Source organism: Zasmidium cellare, assembly GCF_010093935.1.
Source record: "Zasmidium cellare ATCC 36951 unplaced genomic scaffold M409scaffold_1, whole genome shotgun sequence".
Taxonomy (NCBI): Eukaryota; Fungi; Ascomycota; class Dothideomycetes; order Mycosphaerellales; family Mycosphaerellaceae; genus Zasmidium; species Zasmidium cellare.
The window spans coordinates 556,582-580,557 of record NW_022986945.1 but is presented as its reverse complement, the minus strand read 5'-3'; the positions used below and the strand labels follow the sequence as shown (position 1 = coordinate 580,557).

Here is a 23,976-nt window from a genome sequence, read left to right as displayed (position 1 = left end):
CCCATCAATGTCGTCGTGATTAGACAACGTATCGGCGATGAGATATTCGAGTGTGCTGCTAGCGGTGATGTTCGACGGGCTTTGGACGCCTGATTGTCTGGCAGCAGGTCTCCGAAGACATACAAAAGAACATACATACCTTTAGAAGAAGGTAACAAGATCTGACATCTCACAACATCCTCACCAAACAAAACCACCATGAAGTCAAACATCATCCTCGTCCTCCCAGCCTTGGTGTCGTACGCTTCGGCCTACACCCTCTGGTTCTACAGCGACAACAACTGCACCAACGACTTCACGGACCACAGGTACCACCATACCTTGAGCTCAATGTTCGCACACAACTAACCTCTCCCGACAGCGCACCTGACCCCGGCGAGGGCGTTTACGGCGACTGCGCCGACATTGGCATTCGTGCCAAGAGCGTCGCCTTCCGTGCCGACGGCGACGGTACCTTGCTGTATCTCTCGCTGGGAAACGACGAGGCCGTGGGAGCACAATGTGTAAATGGCCAGCAGTGGCTTGAGCCTTCTGAGTATCTCGACGATGCCCAGTTGCAGGTCGGCTGCTACGATACGAGCGACTCCCAGGCGAACCTGGCGAATACGGGGTTTGTTCAGTATCAGGTGGGCAATGAAAGATAAGTGAGGGCCTTGGGTGGGGTGTCTTGTATATCGGCTCCTCTCACTCTCTCGACGAGATTGTTTGTCTTTGCTTGGGTTTTCAGCCAACGCTAGATTGCTACGTACCCTCCTTAGTCTAGTTGAAGTAGAACGTATCGGACTGCCGTCTCTGTATCTTTTCGTAAGAGACAGCGCTGCTAATCGCACTCTAAGCTGCTTAGAGGGCGCAGGAATAACGGGGATAGATATTCCACTTTAAGAAGAACACTGAGGGTAGAAGTCCATAGCTAGAATGTACTTAGCAGGTCGTACATGGGTTCTTGGAGTGTTGAGCCTTGTTACGATAGTACTAGTCTCAAGGTGTCTTCCAATGATAGCTCGCTCTGCGGCTGTGTGAACTGCAAGTCAATGTGAGATCAGAAAGTACATGTTGTCTGGAGCGAGGGGACTCGGGAGAGATGTAGACCACACATGCAAGCGAGCTTACCTAATTAGACTTTCGTCCCACTAGCGCCACGCGATTGCACGTGACCGATGACTCCACTTCCCCTTTAACGAGCTTCCCATCCTCCTCGCCTAGCATCCAACAACACTCGAATCGAACAGCCGCAAGCCACCTCACCTCAGCAGAACGGAGGATCCTCTCCCCGCTGTCGCAGAAAGACGAGAAACTCATCTCGCTCCCTCAGATGCTCCAGGGAACCCTGTCGTGCCCGTCCAACCCGACGAAGCGGTCACACATGCAGCGATGTCTGCAGGTACGTGCCGAATGGGCCAGAGTACTTTCTGCTCCCCTCGACGATTGTCATACCTTCCCTTCTCTCTCTCTCTCTCTCTCTCTCTCGCTGTGATCAACTCTCGTTTGGGGAGGTGGTGATTCACGTCACATCACTTTCGACTGCTCTTCTTCTTTCGTTTCGTCTTCTGTACATATTGCTTGTACTTGTCTTCCATGTGAAGATCAGCCTCGACCTGGCGATGTCCTTTTCGTATTCTTAAGAGCCATCTTTCTTTCCTCTCAGCGGCACTGCGACCATGCCCGGCAACTTCAACGCAATCCCCGAATCCGTCCTCCAGTCCTGGCCAAAACCAAATTATATCGACCCCATCCGAAGAGGATGGATGCCTGCATTCGCCCTGACCTGGCAAATCGCCTCGACACTGCTCGTCGCTGGGAGATTCTACCTGCGGGCGAAGAAACAGGCCGGATCGTTCGGTCTCGATGATCTGATGATCTTCATCGGCTGGCTGTTCTCTGTCGGCTTCACCGCGTTGGCTTGGATAGGAGCGGAGAGATTTGATCTCGATAGACATACGTGGGACGTGCATACCACGTTGTATGTGGGCACGGCGTTGGTACGTCCAAGGCATCCACTAACCAAACCCCTTATTCCAAAGTCGCTAACACCCACATCACAGACTGGCTGGATCGCCCAAGTCCTCTTCATCCTCAGCACCGTCCCAACGAAACTCTCCGTCCTCCTCTTCTATCGCCGCATGGCAAAAGACAGCCTCGACCGCCGCTGGCTGTACGCAATCTACCTCGCCCTCTCCGTCACGGCCGCCTACGGCCTCGCCATCTTCCTCACGTACTGCCTAATCTGCCACCCCCTATCCGCATACTGGGAGTCCTACGATTTCAGCTACGACAAACCCTTCACGTGCATTGACGGGAACGCCCTGACGCTGACGAGTGGGATCTTGAGCGTCTTGAGTGACTGCTATGCCGTGGCGTTGCCGTGTCTCATGCTTCGGCATTACTCCCTGGACGTCCCGCGGAAGCAGAAAATCGTCCTGAATGTCATTTTCGGGCTGGGGTTTCTGTACGTTCCTCCTGCCCTGCCAATCCCCCACTCACCCCTGAACTAACTCCTGCGATTGCAGTGTCACCGGCGCCGGCATAGCCCGCACGTACTACCTCTGGAAAATCAACCACACCTACGACACCTCCTGGACGGGCTTCGACCTCTACCTCTGGTCGATCGTCGAACTGCACCTCGCGATAATCTGCGCTTGTGCGCCCAGCCTGCGGGCGTTCTTCAGACATTATCTGAGGGACCGGGTCAAGAGGAGTTTTAGTAGTGTGAGCTATTACGCTGGGAGGAAGGGGGAGGGGAGGAAAAACACGGTGGAGGAGGATGTGGAGAAGGGGAAGAACGTACGGATGATGGAAACAGAGAGGAGTGAGTCGACGCAGGGCATGATTTCGCTTGTGGGACGCGAAAGTGGTCGTGAGGATGGCGAGTACATCCGGACCGCGGAGGAGTACGAGGCATACGTGCTGAAACCTTTGGATAGACAAAAGTCCGTACGAGGCTCGAAAGCCGTTGATATGGGGGATGGGATGCCTATGCTCGCGCCCTTATCGGCTTTTGAGACGACGTTTGAGGATACGAATCGTCGTAGATGATCGATATTCGAAGTGTTCTGAATGGATATATATCGAAGCTTTGCCCAAGATTCCCTCGCTTTCCCTCTATAATTGACGATTTCCAACGATGATAAACTGCCACCGCCGCCAGCCTTCTGTGCTTTCGAGAGGCAGCATGCTTCCCATCTACAATTCTCAAATCCAAGGAGATCGCATTCCCTCTAAAACACCTTATTCATAGCGGCATGCGCCAGCTCCACGCCCAAGAACGTCGCCGCGTTCGCCGGCACTGCTCGCGCCATGGCAGGTCCCACACCAGGGAAGAAAGCTTTGAACCCTCCTTTCCCGTACAACTCCCGAATACATCCCATGATGCTCTGATTGCCCTCGGCAGACTGTAACCGCGACTTGACGGTATCGACCGGGAACACCGCCGTCCACATCGCCACGCCCGCCGCGCCACCGGCCGTCATAATCGCCGTCAGACTCAACTGCCCCGGCTTGCCCGTCTCCGGGTCCTTGGGCGTCAACCGCCTCTTCACAATCTCGTACGTCGCGAAGTACGCCGCGGAACCGGGTCCGTCTCGCGCGAGGGTCATGAAGGAGCCTTTGTACACGGAGCGGATGCCGCCTTCTTTGTAGAGTTGACGCACGACGTCCACGCCACCGGCGTATTTGGGCTTCTCGCCTGGGGCGAGCTGTTTCTGGCCTTGGATTTGGAGGATGATTTTGACGCGTTCGAAGGGGGCGGTGATGAGGGTCATGGGGATGGCGGAGAAGAAGCCGGCGAAGGAGACTTGGCCGACGGAGTATTGACCGTCTTTGACGACGGAGAAGGAGTCGACGAGTTGTTTTCCTACGCCGTAGGCCCAGAAGTTGACGGCGACTGGGGAGTGTCGGGTTAGTGGTGTCTTGGTTTGGGATGCGTGCTGGAGAACTTACACATGGGGGTTACTCCTACCAGTGGTGCTGATACACCGGCGTAGAGTCCCTATGAGCGGGTCAGTCCTGTGCTAGAACTTGCATCTTGAGCAGGCTCCCCAAGCTGCACCAATGCCTCCCAGCCAGCTCGATATAGCCGAGAAACAACAATGCAGCCTCATGAACCACCTCATCCACGCGTGTAAACCCACCTTAACAGGCCCCTCCCTCGCAATCGTCTTCCTCACCACATCCATAGCCCCGCTATACACACCCTTCTCCGCCGTCTGCAGCCTGACCTTCACCAAATCAAACGGATGTCCCACGACCACCGCACACACCCCACCCACGCCACCCGCCGCAAAGTCCCTCAGACTCTGGAAGCTCTTCTTGGCCACCTCTTCGACATTCTTGTTGAGCTCCTCCGTCGACGTGGGTATGCTGTCCTTGGCCTTCTGGAGCTGTTTGGACGCTTCTTGCTGGACCTGCTCGGCGGAGGGGATTTGTTGCTTGAGGGGCTCGAGGTTTCCTTTGGCGGCTTCGCGGAGGGTGTCGTTGGCGTTGGACATGGTGGTGGTGGTGCTGCTGGTGGGCCCAGCTTGGAGCTGGTTTGGGTGGGTTGGGATGGAAGGAGAGGAGAAGGAAGGAGGAAGTGAGAAGAGTAGAAGCTGACTACGGAGTGTCTCTTACTGGAATTGAGCACGAGGGAAAGACGGCAGGCGTGGGAAGAGTACCCGCCGGTATGTACGTTGGATATTATTTTGGCGTTGTCGGCGCGGCATCTTGCTTGCTATGGCCGAGGTTCATGTGCTTTGTTCTTGGACCGATCTTGCCCGAACTTTGACCGCGCAGGGAGACTCCGCCCATATTCCTCTTCTCCGCCATCGTCGACTCTACCCACTCCTCGCCGCCAACGACATGGATATTTTGGCATTGTTGAACACTGGGCGGCCCTTTCACGTGCCTCCTATTGAGTGAGACACCCCAACTCCGGCTCCACCGCTTCTGAAAGTCTATCAGCAATTGAGTTTCAGCCCCTAGACGCCAGCAATATCAGGGACCTTTTCTTTGCTTGCCCACTTGTATCATCAGTATCACACATGTCTCCCACCATGCTCAGCAGAGCTCGGGATCTGGCGAGTGTCCTTTAGCGACCTCGTCCAAGTGCTCTATACGTCTGATTCGAAGCTTTCCGGGCGAATGGCAAGCTCAAAAATCTACTAGGTAAGAGAAAAACAATCACAAAACTACAGCAAGATTGTTTCTTATTGTTGAAGCGGAGTCTGGGTATATACATCTGTCGTCCACGTCTATGAGCGGAGTATCATCAACAAGCATCAACAACACCTTCAACTCCAATCACCTTCCAAGATCGACGGCTCGCCCTTCTCCAACGCCTCCGACAACGAGTCAATCGTCCACGGCCGATACTCAATATTCGCAGGTTTGTTGGTGCTCTTGAACGGTGCACCATCCTTGATATGAGCCAGAGCCTTCTCGAAGTTCTCTTCAGCGTACGCTTCCGGGTCGTGGCCCCAAAGCCACATGCCTGGCATGAGTGGCTCTTCTTTCTTGCCGTTCTTGCTTGTTCGCGCGTCCCGTCGTGCGACACCCATGGCTTGTAGGAAGGAGACTCGCTCGAAGCGGAGGAGATTGTGCACGCGAGCCGCATCTGGGATGTTTTCCTTGCCGGCTATGGCCACGCAGGCGGCGAGGGAGGCCGAGTCCTCGATGGCTTGTGTGGCACCTGTGCGAATTTATATCAGTAACGAGGTATGCAAAGTCTCTCGAACACAACACTCACCATTCCCGGAGCTAGGCAAGAAAGTATGAGCCGCATCACCAAGCTGCACCACATAACCTCCCGGCGACACCCACGAAGGCTGCGGATCCCGCCACATCAACTTCCAATCGATGAGAACATCCGGTGGCGTCGCCAGAATGACCTTGTTGGCCACCTCTGGCCATCCCGGTACCGTAGCAGTGTAATCGACGGCCGTCTGCGGCGACACCTTGTGATTCCAAGACTCCTCCGCGGTACCTTCGTCAGGATGCGTGATACTCCACATCATCGACTCGTCGTTTCGCCAGAAAGTCGCAAACATCCCCGGACCCAACCACAATTCGAAGATGGACGTGCCGTCCTCTTCAAGAGGAAAGCGCGCTGCGACCTCTGGATCCTTGATGGCCAGCTCGACAGGATACGCCGCCCGAAAGACCGCGCTCCCACTGCTCCTCACAGGAACAGGCTCCCCAGCAACGAGGCTCCACGACTTCCCTCTCAGCCCATCCGCCGCAATCACCAGATCCGCCTCCTCCTTCGACCCGTCCTTCAACACCACGCCCGCCTTTGCAGACTTGACACCCTCGTAGTAATCCACCACTTCCTTTCCAAACTCAATCTCAATCCCCAAGCGCTCCATCTGCTCCAAGAGGATCTTATGGAACTTCGGTCGCGAGTGCGTCGAGCTGGAAGGGCGATACCCATTCTTGTCCGGCGTAGTGATCGATGCGAACGGCACAGGTTTCATCATTCGCTCGCCGGTGTGTTTCGATTTGCAGAACAGCGGGTTGTAATCAACTTCGTCGTGTCGTCTCTGCAGCTCAGGATAGTGTTTGAACATGTGGCGGACCGAGGGGCCGATTTGGAAGGTGTCGCCTGTGGATTAAAACTTCAGTAAAACTTCACGTTGGTAATGAAAGGTATTTTCTTACCCGTCGTCAAGCTCTCCTTCGCCCTCTCCAGCACTCTCACATCGCACCCTTTCCGCCAGAACTCCAGCGCTGAAGTCAATCCTCCAACACCAGCGCCTGAGATGAGGACTGAGATACCCGTGGGCGGGTCGCGTTGAACGTCGAGGGAACCCATCTTGATTGTTTCTTCACAGGGTTGTTACTACTCAAAATTACTGGCTCTGAGACAGAAGGGCGACACGCGCCACGACAGTGTTTATATATCTCTCCTTCAGCTCCCCCATCTCCATGGCTCCCAACTCATACTATACCTCACTAGTGACGCACAAACCAGCCCGTGCCACCCAAGCTACATCTACCCTTCCAGGAAACCGAGCTGACGAAGAAAAAACATTGGCTCGGGAGTTAGCCGTGTCCGGACGCAGAGCTCTCCTTCAGCTCGGTCGCATAGCCATCGGCCGAGGACTATCTTGTCCCGAGAGACAGCACCGTAGAAGCTGGGATAGAGAGGAACGGAGGTTCGGGCTTTGGCGTTTCGTTCCTGACTACACGACGTCGTTTGTGGCAGTGGTGTGGGCTCTTAACCGAAAGCGAAGCTTTTCTCTCGAAGGATTCAACGAGAGAGCTTGGGTTTGACGGGGATCCACTTTTGGAGTGGGTGCGTTTAGGGGTTTGGGAATATTTACACGGAAAGGGTGGATAGGGCTGAGGAGAGGAGAGGAGGTGTGGAATGGATCATTGAGAGGGATCGTGCTATTGTACTGTTTCCCTTCCTTCTCCAACGATGTCAAAGAAAATGCTAACAGACACCCACAACGCACTCGAAAGTCGCAGGCTTGGAACACATTCCACCCTCTTCGTCTTCGACGCCTCCAACTCGCAACTATCACTCATGCTCTTCGCATTCGCAGACGGCTCAAGATGCGGGCCTTGTTCAGCCACCGAACACCCGGAGGTGGTCAACCACTTCCACAAGAACAGAGCACGTCCACCATAACTTCTCTCGCCTTGCCTCACTCTCGACCCCCAGGAAACGATATACCATGACCGAGCCGATCATAGTCATCGGAGCAGGCATCAGCGGCCTAGCCCTGGGCCAAGGACTACGTAAACACAGCATCCCCTTCCGGATCTTCGGAAGAGACGAGCGACTGGATTCTCGCGCGCAAGGGTATCGCTTCCGGCTGTCTGATCAAGGGGTTCAGACGCTCGAGGAGAGTCTTGATGCGAGACAGTATCAGCGGTTCCTGGATTGCTGTTGTACTCGAGATGCCCCTGAGAGCAATGTTCCGTCGTTGATAGTGGATGCGTTGACTGGCGAGGTTGCGAAACCGCTTTTTCAGCAGGGAGCGAGAGCGCCGGTTGGGGGCGATACGGTGATACTTAGTGTTGACCGCAGCGCTGCGAGGCGAGTTTTGCTGGAAGGCATCGAGCACCACGTCCAATTTGGCAGGGGGTTCAAATCGTTCGAGGAGCATGACAGCATCATAAATGTTACTTTCAACGACGGCTCGATCGCCCAAGGCTGTGCCTTGGTCGGCGCAGACGGTGTCTCCTCGCGAGTACGCAGGCAGCAGTTCCCCAGTCACAGATTGGCAGATACGAAGCCAGATTGATCTTCGGCAAGGCGGAGCTCAGGGGAGAAGTAGAGCGGGTATTCTCATCTCCCGCCCGGTCAGGCTTGAGACTCATCCGTGCTTCCCAGCAAAATTGTCTTGTCGAAACCATGCGGTTCAACCCGGAGCAACCGCAAGTACCGCTCGACTATGTCTACTGGGTGCTCTTCATGCGGAAAGACCAGTACCTGCCTGATCACGAGCTCCTATCCCTCGAACCGTCAGGGATATTTCGCCTAGCGCAAAGGTTCAGTGGGGACTGGCACGACGACTTCAAATTGCTATTCACCAGCGGGCACGCCCACGCGTCTGTCCTCCGCATCCTGACCGAAAAGCCCGGAACCATTCCACTTGCTCTCGATGAGGGCTCGCGGGTTACGTTGATTGGCGATGCCGGGCACGCAATGGCGCCTACAGCTGCGTTGGGCGCGACCACTGCGTTGGCCGATGTAGGTATCCTCGTAGGACGCTTGCTTGAACACGGTGGCCTTGGGCGATGCACGGCGGCTTTCAGGGCGTACGAAAGCACGATGAAAGAGCATGCTGCTGCCGCGTTGGAGAAAAGTCTTTTGGGGGGCCGTGCTGTCTTTGGTATGAAGCCGTTTGCGGAATTGCCGATGGTTGAGGTGTGAGAGTTCTGGCCCGGTCTTGCTGTCATTCCTTCTCCCTGGTATGTATACTATAGTAACATCTCCCTGGTATGTACAATATAGCAAATCCGCTCTTCTAGAATTCAGTCTGGCTTCACTGCGGATGGCCGTACCAAGAACATTTCCACGTTGGAAAGCGTGGCAGAGAGTGCAGAATTCTATGTGTCCGGTGGGAGTCGTTGTTATGGCAAGGCCTTAGGTGAATTGTCTTGTTTTTGAACATCTTGTCCATGGTCCATGGTAAGTCGTCTCACCTTCGTGGTCGTCCTCGGCCGCACTTGCGCCGTGACGTTCTCCATCTTCCCTGATTGGGAACTCCGCGCACATGATATCCTGGAGGATGACATCTCCTCATGCCATTGGAATCTTCGTGATCACAGATGAAATGATGGAGTTGAGATACAGGAGATGGAAGAAAGTCATCAGGTGCGGTCACACCGCGATCCCGAGGTCCACCACGACCTCCGCTTGTCATCAACGTCACTCCTTCAATGCATCACAATCGAGGTTGTCTACAGACTGTAACCATCAAGATTCATCATAATCAAAGATCCCTTGTCGTAAGTCATATCATCTTTCCAACATGGTCCTTGCCACACTCCATCTCATCGCCCTCTCCCCGGGCAAGACCATTCCTCACTTCCTTCGGGCCCTCAATTCACAGTCGATAAAACCGCTCGTGACAGCCAAAGTCGTCCGATGGATCATCAAGCCCGAGAAGCTCTCAACACACCTCACGAAGCAAGGTTGGGACTTGCTGGTCATTGTCCCATCATCCACGCCGATTCCAGCCACATTCTTAGGTGAAGACTGGGCCTACCGCCACTGGAGCTCATCAGCTGGTGTCCCCTCTCGACTCTTCAACAACTTCCATGACACGAACCGAGGTCTCCTCCACCCGTCACCAGGCGATGTGCCCGAGCTGACCGGCTCGCTTCACAACCCAAGAAAAGCAACCTCAACCCAAGGCCTGGAGCTCAACGACGAACTCCTCTCCTGGAGCAAAGCCTTCAAACTCGGCCAAACCGGCGCCGTCTCCATGCTCAACCTACTCTCCTTCAACCCCAGCAAAGAAGCGCACGACAGCTACAAAACCTACGGCAAAGCGTTCGCCGAAACCATCGGCTCGCGACGCGGCGGGAACGCCAAGTTGGTCGGCAGGATCGTGCCGGATCAGAAGACCGCCGACGAGGACAAGTATGGCTGGGATGAGTTTGCGTTGGCGCATTACCCGAGTATTCGCCATTTTGTGGATATGCTCGCGAGTGAGGATTATCAGAAGGTGAATCATGAGAGTAGGTTGCCCGCCTTGAGGGATACGTGTATTCTCTGTACGACGGAGTTGGATCCGGAGGTTGGGGGTGATACGCCTGCGGCGCCGGGGATTATGAGGGAGACTGAGGGGGATAAGGCGAAGCTTTGAGGAAGCGAAGGCAGAGAATACGTGGAGTCTGTTTCTGATCTTCCTCAAAGATCATAAAACCTCCGCGAAGGCTTATAGAACCTCTCCAGTTTCTCCCCCTTCACCAACGCCCTCACCATCTCAATCGGCATCGTATTCTCCCTCAACACCCGATCATGAAACTGCTTCTCCGTCATCCTCCCAGCATCCACAACCTCCCTCCTCAACTCGTAAAGCTGCAAAGCCCCAATCATATACCCAGCCTGATACAACGCCCCATAATCCCCATTAAAACTCCTCCTCACCTCCCCTTCCGCCGTCGACCGCTCATGGCCCACCTTCTCCACGAGGTAATCAATACACTCCTGCGGCGTCATCTGCCCCAAGTGGAATCTCAACGAGAAGACGATCCGAGCGCAGCGGTGCATGCGCCAGAAGAGCATACCCATGCGGTTCTCGGGCGTGCCGGGGAACCCTCGATCCCAGAGGATCATCTCCCAGTAGAACGCCCAGCCTTCGATCCAGAAGGGCGTTTCGAAGAGTTGGCGGTGCGGTTTGCTGCGTGGCATGTAGTGGTATTGGAGGTGGTGGCCGGGGATCAGTTCGTGGAAGACCGTCGAGCGGGAGAGAGGTTTGCTGTTCCCTCGCATGACCATGAGCTTCTCCTCGTGTGTCATGGTGTTCGTCGGGTACGAGACCTGGATATATGGTCCGCCGAGGAAGAACGGGCTGACTTTCTGTTGCGTAGGCGGGATCATATACGTCCGCCAGCATTCCTTTGCGATTTGTGGGACGGTGACCATGTCGTATTTCGTTACGTAGTCGATGGCTTCTTGGGCGAGTTCGTGCACCATATATGTCTGTTGGCCTGGTTCGACGTACATGTTCTTGACGTGTTCGAGGGCTTTGCGCCAGTCTTTGCCTAGACCCATTTCTTGCGCGGCTTTTATGGCTTCCTTTTCACACCATGCGTATTCTCGCTCAGCGATTTGAATCAGTTCTTCCGGTGTGTAGGGAATCATCTCCGCCTTAAGCTCGTTGTCGATTTCCTCACGGCCGATCGGCTGGCCTACTATCGCATCGTCTTCTCCGGGTTTGATGCCAACGAGTTTCTCTCTGATGAGAGGTACCAGCTCTTGCAGTCTCGTTGACAGATCACTCCACGGCTTGCTAGTCCACCAAGGAAACAGCGGATCATAGCCTTCATAGAATCCATACCACTCCCCCAAAAGTTGGTGCAGCTGTTCAATCTGCTCCGCCGCCCGGTATGGCGCAAACCGATTCTCTATAGACAACTTCCCTTTTTTGATTCGAACAGAAAGCCCATCAATGCCTTTGGAAGCGTCCGACAAGATCTTCGCAGCATCCTGGCCCGTCGTCGGCACAACTTTCTGTCGCTTCTCACACAGCTCCACCAGACCGCCCGCCCAGCCACTCAGCAACGGCTCCAGCTCATCCAGCTTGAACCAATCCGCCCTCAACACCTGGGTCTTTCTTCTCAAATAATTCATACAGAGCAGGTACTCCACTTTACTCTGCTGATCGAGTTCGTCGAACTCGCTGGAGAAGCCTTGGACCAGCTCCATAGTCTTGTTCGTGACATATTCTGCAATTCGCTCGATTCGGCCTTGGGAAAGCTTCACATGGTAGAATGTTTCGAGTTCCTGCAGATCGATGGTGAGTTCTTGGATGAACTCTCGAATTCGTTCTGAATTTGATTCTGTGTTCGGGCAACTTGCTGACTGACCGCCATTCCTCAAGGGGTGGGCTTTGTTTGAGACCATGTTCGGGCAAGCGAAATCGAAAGCAGAGATGGTAAGTTGGATCAGTGTTGAAATCTTGTCTGTTGTCGAAAGAGCGGAGGATGGAATGAGAGAAGAGGAGGTTGGTCAAAGGATTTAGAGTTTCACACCTTCCTTATCAAGCACCCTTGCAGAGCTAGCGGTCGTATTCGTGCATATCAAGTACTGGAACATTGGACAACGCTATGGGACATAGCTCAATCGAACGTTATTGTGTACTTACGTAGATCGAACGCACATCATCATACAGAGGTATTGACTGACACAAAGAGCCATCTCTGGTCAACATACTGTCAGTCAATCTCAAAAACCTGCCTCGTGTGGCGGTGTGAAGACTAAGTGCTAGTTACATTTATCAGATTCCATCGCAGGTTTCCTAAGGCACCAGAACTCTGCCTGTAGCCACTCCGGCCATGACCAAGAATTTCGACAATGGTTTGGGTCTTTGTGTCCAACGACGACTTTATCTCGCGCATATGTCAAGAGCAGTGTGCAAGGGCGCGCAATCTGTCGACAACGATACAGCCATTGCCAGGATCAATACATGGGTGGTCCTGTTGAACGCAATCAGCATCGAATGTACAGAAATCAATCAGCATTATGGCCATTTCACGTACCGCAGTGCAAGTATAGATGTCCGCGCCGATGCATATACCGTTTTGATTGCCCAATTGACAAGACTAAACTCGTCATTCTCCTCGGTCACCATCTCAACCTTTGTGGAGCATGTAACGTACGTCCGCCATCGTGAAGGTAGCTAGTGCCAGTAGCAAAGAGAGGATTGTAAGTCTCATCGTCGCGACTGCGTTTGTGAATTTCGAATCTCCAAGGGATAGCAGCAAGGAATTGAGACCCGTATATCACTTCAAAGCTCTGGTTCTATGTGACCTTTTTGATGTCAATGCCCCGGCATCCGGACGAGGCCAAGTCCGTAGCTCGTCCTGCAAAACCTCGGAAAGGCCAGCCTTCGCCCAGACTACGAGATTTGCCGCAGTGCCTTCGAGATAGTTAGAGACATTTGTCGGGCACTCCGTCTTCGTTCCTGTCATTGTATATTGAACCAACTCTGCTCTAAGTTCAAATGGAAAACTTGCCCGGTCATCAGACCAGGGACGTAAGCAGCGCCTACGAATTGATATTGCAAAAGAAAGGAGCCGGGAAAGGTACAAGGCCTGAGCACGTAAGGGTGTTCTGCTCCATTGCAGATGACCAAGCAATCGTGCTCTCGAAGTATAACCGGCCCAATGCCAACATGCCCTGAGTCCACTCGGAAACAGCGGCGACGGTGTATCGTGTTACTCATCAGCTTGTGGAACTGGAATACTGCATAATCGTCATCGTTGCCGGTGCCAGGTCTAGGCTTTTCTGGAACGGTCTTCCTCTGGTGAATATGTTGAACATATAGTTTGAAGGCGGCTCTTCTAGCAGCGCGGTCTTTGAATTGTAAATCCTGACCACCAAGCGAGCCGGTGCTCAAGACATCCGCTGCCAAGCCGTAGCAATCGTCAAGGCCGTATGTTTGCGCAAGTTCCCGCATGGGCATACTCCTTGCCAGTACAAAGTTGACCATCTGCTTTGCAGTGTCATAGTCAACAGACTGGAACTGAGGGCTTGAAGTCGTGATCGAAGACGCAGTCACTCGACCGATGAGCCAGCATTTCAACTTCAGGACATTCGGATCCCCCGAGTCTGCCGTTTCGAGACGATGATCGACACTGTCAGTAGGAAAGGTAGCCGCGGCGGACCTCAAAGCAAGGCAGTCCTCCGCAGGACTGAATTTTCGGTCGAAGCGGAGGGCCCAAGACCTGTAGCCATCTGCAGACATATCGTGATCTGATCGGTGGCATATACTGCTCAAGATTCCACCAGAGGCTGGCTCCGTCAAGGCATGCCTCGTAGCTGCGCGAAACACATCTGCAACCGGCCTTGTGTAGTCAGGCACCAGTAGGTTAGGCAGGCTCTGGAGCCCAGCACGATGTCGGTACAGGTCGAGAACTGCGTAGACTCGATCGCGAGGGTCTGTCGTATCCATTGTCCTGATAATGGGAAAGTATCTCAGGAAGTGTTCCCCGCCCAAATTCAATGGCTGATGACTCGACACTGCGAATTGACGCATGGTAGCCGCAGCAAAGACGCTTCTTGTACTTTGCAGTCCGAATGACATCGGTTTGGTGTTTATGGAGGCGTTGAGTAATACGTCTTCCAGGGGAAAGCTGGATCCTCCGAAGAGGCAAACATTGTGCTTCGCCAATGACGCTTCCTGGACAACCCAAAGACGCTGGAACCATAGTGACTGGAAGAGAGGCTCTAGCAGTGCCATCTCGGCTGCCGAAATCACCCCATTCAAAAGCCACTCGTTGGGAACTAAGCCTGTCATGAAGCCCATTTCTTGTGCTTGGTTGAGGCTCGCTCTCGCAGCACGGATCCTGTCTGCGCCACTGCCGAGGATATGAACAATTCTGTCCGTATCAACTCCAGAAGCATGGCCCAGAAAAATGTAGTTGCCCTCGGCTCTCCGGTAGATTAAACCCATGCTCGCCACCTGTAGACTTCTTTCCCGCAGATCCGCTTGGTTGATGCAAACGGAGTCTATCCATACCTCACGATTTTGAGTCGGCAATCTCAGCCTGATGATAGCATCTCTGGCATTTGGCGGTACCAGGACAGTCTGGCCATTCACCGCAAGGGGGATTCTTTCTCGCGGATCTCCCCAGCAATATGAGACTGTTGCCCACTTGGCAGTCTCTGGGCCTTCCAGATCGACCGTTCGGAGCGAACATTGAAGATCAACGTCGCCATGGCCGCCTTTAATTGTAAGCAGACGAAACTGACGTACTTCTTGCGACAGCTGTTGGTAGGGCAGGTGTACGAAGTTGACCATCTCGCCAATGTCGCCTCGTGCGAGGGAATCTCATCCTCCAAATATCCAGTCGGAGGCATGCCCCATTCGGCGATCCATGGGTTGCAGATTGAAGTCTTTTGAGCTGCGATGTTGGTGAAGCGAGATAGATGTGCGAAAAGTGCACGACGGCGATGCTCAAGTTCAAAAGGCGATGGCCGGAACGTACATTGTAGCGGAATTGTACGTTTAGGTCGCCAGAAAGACTCCGCCGCGGAGACTTAGCGTGACAAAACGCGGCCACCAACACAAACCAGCACCACGCCTATCGTTGTTGGCCGAGCAATAGCCTGCCCGCGAGCTGGCCCACCAGCATGTCCGCCCGGGGATGTCGAGATGCTGCAGGGCTACGTACCATCAGTCTCTTGCTGGAAGCGCATTTCATAGGGCCTTGGGCAGAACGCAAACAGAGCGGAACCCCTTAACCACCAACCGATAGGAAGAGCTGCCATCACCATGGCCAAACACGTCGTGTTCGATATTGTCGGGACCCTCGTCAGCTTTGAAGCCTTCTACAACCGCATCGACGAAACCATTGGAGAGAAGCTACGCGCCAATGGCATTCCAGCGCAGCTCTTTGGAGCTTTCTGGATGACCTCTGCGGAACTCGAATTCACCTTCCTCTCGATCAGCTCCCGGCACAGATCATACAAGGATGTCATGAAAGCAGTCTTCTACCGCTCCCTCGGATTCGCTGGTATCAAAGACCCAAGAGCGTTCGCCACCGACGAAGAACGAGACAAGTGTCAGGAAGGCTACTCTCTCCTAGCCCTGCGTGAGGGCGCCAAGGAGTGCATCGAAATACTTCGCAAGAACGACTTCCAAGTCTGGTGTCTGACCACTGCAGACATTGCAAGAGTCCAGGGTTACTTCCAGCGGGGTGGCGTCGACATGCCTGCAGATGCGTTTGTGAGCTGCGACTCCCAGGGAGTGGCCAAACCTGCCTTGGCTGCGTACAAGCCCATCTTCGAGAAGCTTGGTAAAGAGGATCAGAAATGGTTCGCCGCAGCGCATATGTGGGACGTCAGTGCCGCCAGGCAGGTTGGCTTCAAGGTAGACATCTCGCAGTTCAACGGTCCCCAGTTCCATGCTAACAGTGCTCAGGGTGCTTACTGCTCGGCCTACGAGAAAGAAGATTGTCTGGAAATCTTCGGTGGTGAGATGGAAGTCATGGCCGACACACTGGTGGAAATGGCTCAGAAGCTTGTTCAATAGCGAGCAAAAACTAGATCAAGTTCGCTATCTACGACCACAACACATTCAACCTTCTCAGCCCGGTCTTCTTCGGTATTCGTGGTTCTGGATTTGCGTTCGCCACGTCAATGAATCCTCGAATCGGTATCTCCCTTAACGGGATAATTCTTGTCCCTTTCCACAGCTTGTACCCAAAGTACAGGATGAGGACGAATGGAATGTTGAAATAGCTGCTGATGAATGTCTCGGTGCTCCAGTGGCCATGGATGAAGGTTGTGTAGCCAGATGTCAGGAGCAGCAGTAGGAACAAGACCAGAGAAATCCAGGAGAACCATGGCTGGAATGGTGCCGCCCACGGAAGCTCTTTCTTTCGGTCAATGCCCTGTGCTTTGCAGCCGTAATAGAAGCGCAGGTACGTGATCAAGACTATGGTCCAGTCCGTGAGCGTGGAGATGGCCACTAAGTCTTGCAGCCATGTGAAGACTTCGGATGCGGTATCTTGGAGGCTCATGTAGCCGAGAGCGATGAAGACCCCGAGCAAACCGACGCACAGGTATGGGATTCCCATGCGGTTGAGACGCGTGAAGAACTTCGGCGCCTGACCTGCGTTCGCCATGCCATAAAGCACTCGAGATCCAGTCAACATATTCGAATTGCCAGCCGACCAGGCGGAGGTCAATACGATGGCGTTGATGATTGAGGGAACCACTTTGATCTTGGCGTTGTTTGCGGCGATCACGAAAGGCGATTGTGCCGCAGTGCCGGTCGATCTCAGCAATTGTGGATCGTTGGAGGGTACAACAAGCCCAACCATGAAAATGGTCAGCATATAGAATATCAGCACTCTCCAGAAGATCCTCTTAGCTGCCTGGGGTATTGCTTGCCGAGGATTCTTCGTCTCCGCAGCAGCAATAACGATTGCATGGATACCGCCATATGCGTAAAGCGCCGAGGAAAAGGTTGACCAAAAGCCGCAGAAACGACCAAGAGCGCCTGAGATGTCGAGGTATTGGACGAATGGTCCCGGATTTCTCCTGAAAGCGATCAATCACCGCTCGCAAGCAATAAAACCCTGATTGACTTACCAGTATCGAAATCCAATAGGTCCTTCAGCTCCTCCGCCACAGGTGATCACCAACGCCAAAATGTTGATGAAAACGACCAGGAAGATCTTCAGCAGCGAGAAGGCAAACTCCAGCTCGCCGTACACCCTCACGAAAAGCATCGAGCTGGCGATCACCAGTCCACCAAACACGGTGATCCACTGGGACTTGTCAGTCACGATTCTGGGTTTCGAAGATCGATCACACTTACGACAGCATTGTTGATATCCACCCAAAATTGCACCAGAACTGCCGTAGCTACAATTTCCGACGGAATCGAAACGATGTATGAATACGTCATGTTCCTGCATTCCGTCAGCGACAAGTCGTCAATCGCTACAATGGACTTACCATCCATTCGCGAACGCAAGAGCCTCGTCGACGAAGAACTCCGAAAATCTCACGACAGAACCGCTCAACGGCACCAGAGCACCCATTTCGGCAACAGCGAGCACCACACTGCATACAGTGACGCCGATGATCGAATAGCCAAGCTGCAAATATGAAATGGATATCAGCAAAAGTCTCAATCTAACGCCGAAGATCGAATTCGTACCCAGGCGCCCAAAGGACCAGCATTTGCTACAGCCCGACCAGATCCAAGGAAAAGTCCAGTTCCAATCGTGCCGGCCAGAGCGATCATCTGGATGTGTCGTTGATGGAGGCCTTGCTTCAAATGCTGGACTTCCTCGAAATGCCCGAACATGCTCCCTTGAGACTTCTCGTCCATGTCGTGGACCGACTCCGCTGGCGCAGCCTCGATATCCGTCGAGACTTTTTCTTTTGTGCCATGGTCTCCATATCCGGCAAGCGCGTGAGGCGCTGGCGCGAACTCCAGTTCATTGGAATCCACCATGATGGACGAGAAGAATAATCTTTGCAAATCCAACCTACCAGGAGGCGAGAGACATGACCTTTAGCATCTCGACAGTCGCCGACGTTTCTGCCGGGACTCCTACACTGATTACCCACGCCAAACACGCTGGCCATGATAGGCGGGCTTGCTATCGTTCTTGGCCGAAGCTATGTGAAGTCGATACAAGCTGCCCGGCGCTCGGGCCGCGCTCCTCGTACGCCCTGTTCGCCATGGTTCGATCGAAACGGAGTGACCCCGGAGTCCCTATGGAGCACCTCCAAGCTTCGATAAGGAGCTTTTTTGTTGCTCCTATTACATCTCAATCAAAAGGATAAGTGACTGCTGCATAGCGATCTTACGACTCATCTCAAGCAGCCCCCCGCTGGTCGCCGGAGTACTGGTGAACGGCACAGAAACTACAAATGTTACTGATAAACAGGCAACGTCAAACTCCCACTTTTGAGTCCCACGCCGCATGAACGAATTTAGACGTATCTGTCATTGCTCGTATAACACATTCCGCACCAGACTATACCATTGCTTCAAAATTTGCCATTGGACAGACGTCCACGAAAAAGCGGACTCGACCGTGGCATACCTGCATACCTAGAGCGTAGCAGAGCTTGAAACATCCCACGCTATTCCACGTTGGCGTCTGCATTTCGACCAAAGACCATGGGTTCTGCGGCTAAACACAATTATCTGCCAGCGGCCAATCCGCAGCCGGCGTTCTGGGGACGAGATGTGGATGAATTCCACAACCACCGTACTACGCCCGAATTGCCACAGGAGACCGATGTCTTGATTATTGGAGCGGGATATGCTGGAACCGCCACGGCGTGGCATCTTGTCAAAGACAGAAATCCTTCGAAAGCGAAGCAGACTGTCACCGTGCTAGAGGCGAGAGGAATATGCTCTGGCGCGACTGGACGAAATGGCGGACATCTACGACCTGATCTCTACGGTCATATTCCAACCTATATCAAGCGAGCAGGACTCGAAGCCGCGGTCGAGCTTGCTGAGTTCGAGATTGCACACGTTCCGGCGTTGAAGCAGTTCATTGAGCAAGAAAAGATCGATTGCGATTTTGTCTTGTCGCGGTGCATTGATGTCTGGTCGAACGAAGAGGCTGCGAAGAATGCCCTGCAGACGTACGAGACGTTGAAAGGTCACAGCTTGGCCTATATGAACGATGTCTTCTTCAAGTACGGCGCCGATGCACCCGGAATTTCCGGCGCAAAGGATGCCAAGGCTACCGCGTCCTATACTGCTGGCATGATGTGGCCTTACAAGTTCATTCGACATGTGCTCAAGTCGCTTGTTGCTTCAGGAGATATCAACTTGCAGACCCACTGTCCGGTGACGGATATCAAACCGGAAGGAGATTCGTTCGTCGTGAAGACAGCAAGGGGCAGCATCAAAGCTGGCAAGGTCATCCACGCCAATAACGCCTACGTCGGCGGTCTACTTCCCGAATATGCCAGCAGCATTGTCCCCTGCAAAGGCATCTGTTGTCGTATAACAGTACCAGAAGGGAAAGTCGCACCAGCGATGACAACCTCTTACATCGAAAGGGATGCGGACAAGACACTCTCCTACCTCATCCCTCGCCCTGATGGCAGCATCGTCGTCGGTGGAGCCTCATTCTTGTTCAAGCCGAATATTCACGAATGGTACGACAACATCGACGACGGGGTTCTGATCGAATCAGCCAAACATTACTACGACGGCTACATGCAGAGGACATTCGCCGGCTGGGAGGACTCTGACGCCAAAGTCGACCAGATCTGGACGGGTGTCATGGGCTACTCGTACGACAGCAACTCGCACATTGGAGCCGTACCAGATCGACCGGGTCATTATGTCATTGCTGGTTTCAATGGCCATGGTATGCCTGTGATTTGGTTGAGTGGCAAGGGGCTGGCGAAAATGATCAATGATGACGTGCCGTTTGAGAAGACGGGTGTGCCCCGACTGTTGAAGACGACGAAGGACCGGCTTGAACGTGCACAGAGTGGGAAGGAGGAGCATGGAGATATTTTGGGTGATGGCTCTGTGTTTCCTTTGGGTAGATGAGGGGTATGGGAGGGTGGCTGCACCACCATCTGATAAGTGCCTGGCGCGATGGAGAGTCGACGAGCTAATGTGAAAGGTAGAGACAGAAGCCAAATAAAGCACGCGTCCAAACCAAGATCACAGTCTCTGATAACGATTCCGCCCTTTCAGTTCCGCATCCCAACTACATACCACTAATCTAATTAGGACAGCGCCTTCTCCTTCCAGCTACCACCTCGCATCCGACATTCAACCCTGCACCCACCAACCTTCTCCTACCCATGCCAACTCAAAACACAACAACTCCATCGCCCACCGCAGGAGTGAGCTCTACACGCCCTCGTGTGCCCGTGAGCCGCACGCGCAGCTGCAGCTACAATTGCTTGCAGCGGGCCGGGGAGATGGCACCTGCCATCCGGCGGCATTAGTCCTCCATCCAAAACCACGCAATGTTCTTGGCTGCAGCAACCACAGCTCGCGGGCATCTGCAAGATGTGCGTGCTATTTGAGATGGGAGATGGGCTAGGCAGCGCTGATCTGGATCTATGTTTGACCCGGGATCGAGGGATGACGTTTGCGAGTGACCCGGGTTCAGGGGTTCAAGGGAGACTTCACTTGATGGGCTTTGGGGATGGCATTGAATGAGGGCAACGCGGTTTTCTTTGAAGCACTTCCATGTGGTTGAGATATGCAATCACAGTAATCTTTATTAATGCTGCAATCGGTCCGCGTCTAGCGCTGACCTGAGAACTTTGAAACAACCGCAGCAAGCGCATATGGAACGGGTCGAAGCCAAGGTTTTGATTGCCTTCCCGTTAGACCAGTCACTTCTCGATGTTGACTTGACCATTGAGTACTCGCCACAATGGCGTAAGGTCAAAGGGACGGAGGCACGACGGTACGTAACTTTTTCTCGGGGAGTCCATAACATTCCGTCCCCGGAGCGAAGACCGAGTTGTGACGTGACGATTCTTACCGGAAAGCCAGGTCGTGGCCGTTGCTGTGACACCTACACCTCCGTGTGACGAAACGAATCGTGGTAAGTGGTTGTCAACTGGGTTGAACGTCAAGTGCCCACACCAGACGTGGTATGTTGAATTGCCCTCCTGTCGACCAGACGCCGTGACTAGGTATATCGTACAAACACACTGCCTGCCTCCGTTCCTTCGTTATATCGTACAAAGCAGCATCTCAAAGGACAATGATGCCGCTGGATCGTTAAGCAAACCCATGGAGTCTCCCTCGTCTGTCTGTACAAGACGTAGGCTCTCGAACTCCCGCAAATCTGGTATCGTAAACACTGGGGAATCGCTGAAATTGTCGAAATTGGTGAAAGAGCACTGGGGCTCGGAATGTCATGAGACCAGAGTTCTTCGAAGTGGTGCAGGAGGCGGCATCATCACGCCGGACTTCTTTCGTTTCGATATTCGCTCCGCCGATATGAAGTTCGTGTTGGAGCAAGTTCGTTTTCGATGCGACAAAGAGTTGGTATCTCTACAGCAACCTGTATGAAGGATGAGCGTCTATCGAAGTGTGAATAGACGGATCAATGACCATACCACATCGTTCTGCGCTGAGGTTCTCGTATCGTCGGACCTTCAAAGGACAACATTTCTGCTGCCCATGGATGTAATCAGAGCCTGGGCGTGGTCAGCCACTGAGGTCCAACACTTGATACAATGGATTATTAAACCTACACCAACATAGGACGCAGAATCGTAAGTGGCCGCATTGATACTTGACTCTGACGTGCTGGCACATATTCGACCAATGCCAAGAATCGTGGAGCGTAGATGGAGAGTCCACACGAATGTGGTATCACAGCATAGCAGACGTTTAAGTAGTCTTCGCAGGTGGCGGCGGGATTGCGCCTTATCTTTCCGTGGATGCTTCGGCTAGCCTGGGTTTGAGCCGGTGGTGTTGGATTGTGGGTGGTTGTAACAGAGATGACCCGTCCCTTGGCGTCCAGCAAGGTTGTGAAGAAGCTCCAGACCGTCCGAGGATGGAAGAGTGCGCTGCGAAGTTCGGACTAGGGATGGATAACAGCAGCGTCCTGTCCCTAAATTCAATCCGTCCTGCAGCCCCGTCAATTTTTGTACGAAGCGAGGGCCGGGGGCTCGATGGGGAGCTGGGGTTCGCCTGCAACTCGACCCGCAAGAAGTCGCGATGATGTGTATGTACGGCAGAGTGCCGAGGGCGGATCTGTCCAGCAGCAGTCCCGATGGTGGCAGGTGGAGAAACATGAGCTGACAGGTGGGATAGATTGCATGCAGCCCTCTTCTTGTTTCAAAACGGTGTGCGTATTTGAAGACTCGATACGACGGCAATACTTTGGACTCGCCGGCGGCATGTCGCAGCAATTGCTCGATTTGAACATGCCGAGATGGAAGCATTCACTCCCCAGCTCTGTCCCATCTGTCGAATTGTGCGAAGGCGGCGCAAAATCCCTGTCCTCAAGCACAACGACTCGTCGAAACAAGAACGCTGGACTGAGAGAGCAACGTTAGGTCTAGGATCGGCTCCAGGAAAAGTAGGGCTTCCTACACAATTCCGCACTCCACAGTGCTTGAAAAGGTCCAATGGGCGGTCCATGTCTCAGCCTGCCAGCCAATAGGCACCGCATTCCTACAGGCTCGGCAGCTATTTCAAATGCGCTCCCAGCGACACCACCACTGTGCCATCGACTCCCTCCACCGCCACGACCGCCACCTGATGATTTGACGGACGCCGACCAGGGAATAGATCCGCATTTGCCAGCTTTCCCGGCCAAAGATGGCATCAGCGATTCTGTCGTGATTCTCCCTCCCGACCGCCTGGTGTTTGGAAAACGGTCAAGGTGCCCCTGAAGGAGCTGATTGAAGTAGCCTCGCCCGCAGGACGCTACTGCAACGGTACAGATCTGTACCACGCCGTCGGAGCTTTTCCTCCCACACCGCAGCATCTCCCGGTGCTTCTTCCTCACGGCAGGAAAGAGAAAACGAAGCTTGCAGGAGAATGTCTTCTTCATGGGCAGTTGGCCGTCGATCTGAAAATCATTGCTTTCTTGTCCTGTCGAAAGCAACTGCCGAGGAGTCTTCGCCAGACTGCATCGAAGCATTCGGAGAACAACGGGAGGAGCCCAGCGATCTGGACGCCGGCCTCGTTCTCTTTCGTCCCTGTAGATCGCATCACATGCTTCCAATACGTTGTCTTCCGTACACCGCATGGACGTCGAATTTTTAATCTATCGAACTTCGCACGCAACACCAATCGCCATGCACCCAGGCTGTCACACGGACGCTGGCTATATTGCTTGCCTGCAGAAACGATGCAACATATGCAAGTGATCTCGGTTCGCAGGGTTGGCATCTCTTGTGCTTGTGTGGAAGGACAGCTTGCGTGCTCCGCGAGGGTGGGTGACTACTGCTGCAAGCGTGGAGATGGCTTGAAGACCTTGTTTGGGGAGCGAGTTCCCCGTCGGCAGCTAATGTGCGCCTCTGGAGCTCGCCGAGCACCTCACAATTGCTAGGAAGGATTGCTGCAATGTCAATGGAGTCCGACGGGTAAGTCAATCAATTCATCGATTCAAAGATAATGATTGCAGTGTCACGGTCGCCCTCGCTTGGCCGGAGAATACTTCCTATCAACTCGAAAATCCATGGTGGAAGATTACAATCAACACCAATATAACATATTGGCATCTTCATCAACACTCGGAGCAACACCCGCAGATCGTGGAGACAGCAGCTGCCTAGGGGCCGACATCGATCGGGCATGGATCGTATATTGGGAAAGATCACGGTCCCCATTG

General features: G+C 53.6%; 12 protein-coding genes across 12 annotated transcripts; 6 read left to right on the top strand and 6 right to left on the bottom strand.

The window, feature by feature from the left end:
- Positions 1-198: 198 nt before the first annotated feature.
- On the top strand, positions 199-644 carry M409DRAFT_48557 (uncharacterized protein; the record flags this gene model as incomplete). The annotated part of the gene is made up of 2 exons (XM_033810973.1): positions 199-308; positions 362-644. The coding sequence occupies 2 exons, from the start codon at positions 199-201 to the stop codon at positions 642-644; spliced, it is 393 nt and encodes a 130-aa protein (XP_033674491.1).
- Positions 645-1,658: 1,014 nt separating this feature from the next.
- M409DRAFT_48556 (uncharacterized protein) lies at positions 1,659-2,492 on the top strand (the record flags this gene model as incomplete). Its single annotated transcript, XM_033810972.1, has 2 exons — positions 1,659-1,979; positions 2,043-2,492. 2 exons carry the CDS (start codon positions 1,659-1,661, stop codon positions 2,490-2,492), a joined length of 771 nt encoding a protein of 256 aa, XP_033674490.1.
- A 723-nt stretch (positions 2,493-3,215) lies between these two features.
- M409DRAFT_35301 (uncharacterized protein) lies at positions 3,216-4,484 on the bottom strand (the record flags this gene model as incomplete). The annotated part of the gene is made up of 3 exons (XM_033810370.1): positions 3,216-3,880; positions 3,937-3,985; positions 4,128-4,484. The coding sequence occupies 3 exons, from the start codon at positions 4,482-4,484 to the stop codon at positions 3,216-3,218; spliced, it is 1,071 nt and encodes a 356-aa protein (XP_033674489.1).
- Positions 4,485-5,264: 780 nt separating this feature from the next.
- Positions 5,265-6,784, bottom strand: M409DRAFT_15878 (uncharacterized protein; the record flags this gene model as incomplete). Its single annotated transcript, XM_033803383.1, has 3 exons — positions 5,265-5,662; positions 5,720-6,574; positions 6,631-6,784. 3 exons carry the CDS (start codon positions 6,782-6,784, stop codon positions 5,265-5,267), a joined length of 1,407 nt encoding a protein of 468 aa, XP_033674488.1.
- Positions 6,785-7,652: 868 nt separating this feature from the next.
- M409DRAFT_48553 (uncharacterized protein) lies at positions 7,653-8,857 on the top strand (the record flags this gene model as incomplete). The annotated part of the gene is made up of 2 exons (XM_033810971.1): positions 7,653-8,171; positions 8,201-8,857. 2 exons carry the CDS (start codon positions 7,653-7,655, stop codon positions 8,855-8,857), a joined length of 1,176 nt encoding a protein of 391 aa, XP_033674487.1.
- Positions 8,858-9,458: 601 nt separating this feature from the next.
- On the top strand, positions 9,459-10,298 carry M409DRAFT_61941 (uncharacterized protein; the record flags this gene model as incomplete). Its single annotated transcript, XM_033814951.1, has 1 exon — positions 9,459-10,298. The coding sequence occupies one exon, from the start codon at positions 9,459-9,461 to the stop codon at positions 10,296-10,298; it is 840 nt and encodes a 279-aa protein (XP_033674486.1).
- Positions 10,299-10,342: 44 nt separating this feature from the next.
- Positions 10,343-12,368, bottom strand: M409DRAFT_61940 (uncharacterized protein; the record flags this gene model as incomplete). Its single annotated transcript, XM_033814950.1, has 2 exons — positions 10,343-11,941; positions 12,303-12,368. 2 exons carry the CDS (start codon positions 12,366-12,368, stop codon positions 10,343-10,345), a joined length of 1,665 nt encoding a protein of 554 aa, XP_033674485.1.
- Positions 12,369-13,124: 756 nt separating this feature from the next.
- Positions 13,125-15,149, bottom strand: M409DRAFT_61939 (uncharacterized protein; the record flags this gene model as incomplete). The annotated part of the gene is made up of 2 exons (XM_033814949.1): positions 13,125-14,927; positions 15,138-15,149. The coding sequence occupies 2 exons, from the start codon at positions 15,147-15,149 to the stop codon at positions 13,125-13,127; spliced, it is 1,815 nt and encodes a 604-aa protein (XP_033674484.1).
- Positions 15,150-15,434: 285 nt separating this feature from the next.
- On the top strand, positions 15,435-16,193 carry M409DRAFT_15872 (uncharacterized protein; the record flags this gene model as incomplete). The annotated part of the gene is made up of 1 exon (XM_033803382.1): positions 15,435-16,193. The coding sequence occupies one exon, from the start codon at positions 15,435-15,437 to the stop codon at positions 16,191-16,193; it is 759 nt and encodes a 252-aa protein (XP_033674483.1).
- Positions 16,194-16,221: 28 nt separating this feature from the next.
- On the bottom strand, positions 16,222-18,131 carry M409DRAFT_15871 (uncharacterized protein; the record flags this gene model as incomplete). Its single annotated transcript, XM_033803381.1, has 5 exons — positions 16,222-17,206; positions 17,258-17,436; positions 17,487-17,580; positions 17,627-17,769; positions 17,832-18,131. The coding sequence occupies 5 exons, from the start codon at positions 18,129-18,131 to the stop codon at positions 16,222-16,224; spliced, it is 1,701 nt and encodes a 566-aa protein (XP_033674482.1).
- Positions 18,132-18,806: 675 nt separating this feature from the next.
- M409DRAFT_48549 (uncharacterized protein) lies at positions 18,807-20,207 on the top strand (the record flags this gene model as incomplete). Its single annotated transcript, XM_033810970.1, has 1 exon — positions 18,807-20,207. The coding sequence occupies one exon, from the start codon at positions 18,807-18,809 to the stop codon at positions 20,205-20,207; it is 1,401 nt and encodes a 466-aa protein (XP_033674481.1).
- A 2,065-nt stretch (positions 20,208-22,272) lies between these two features.
- On the bottom strand, positions 22,273-23,391 carry M409DRAFT_48548 (uncharacterized protein; the record flags this gene model as incomplete). Its single annotated transcript, XM_033810969.1, has 2 exons — positions 22,273-22,670; positions 22,731-23,391. The coding sequence occupies 2 exons, from the start codon at positions 23,389-23,391 to the stop codon at positions 22,273-22,275; spliced, it is 1,059 nt and encodes a 352-aa protein (XP_033674480.1).
- Between the last annotated feature and the right edge of the window lie 585 nt (positions 23,392-23,976).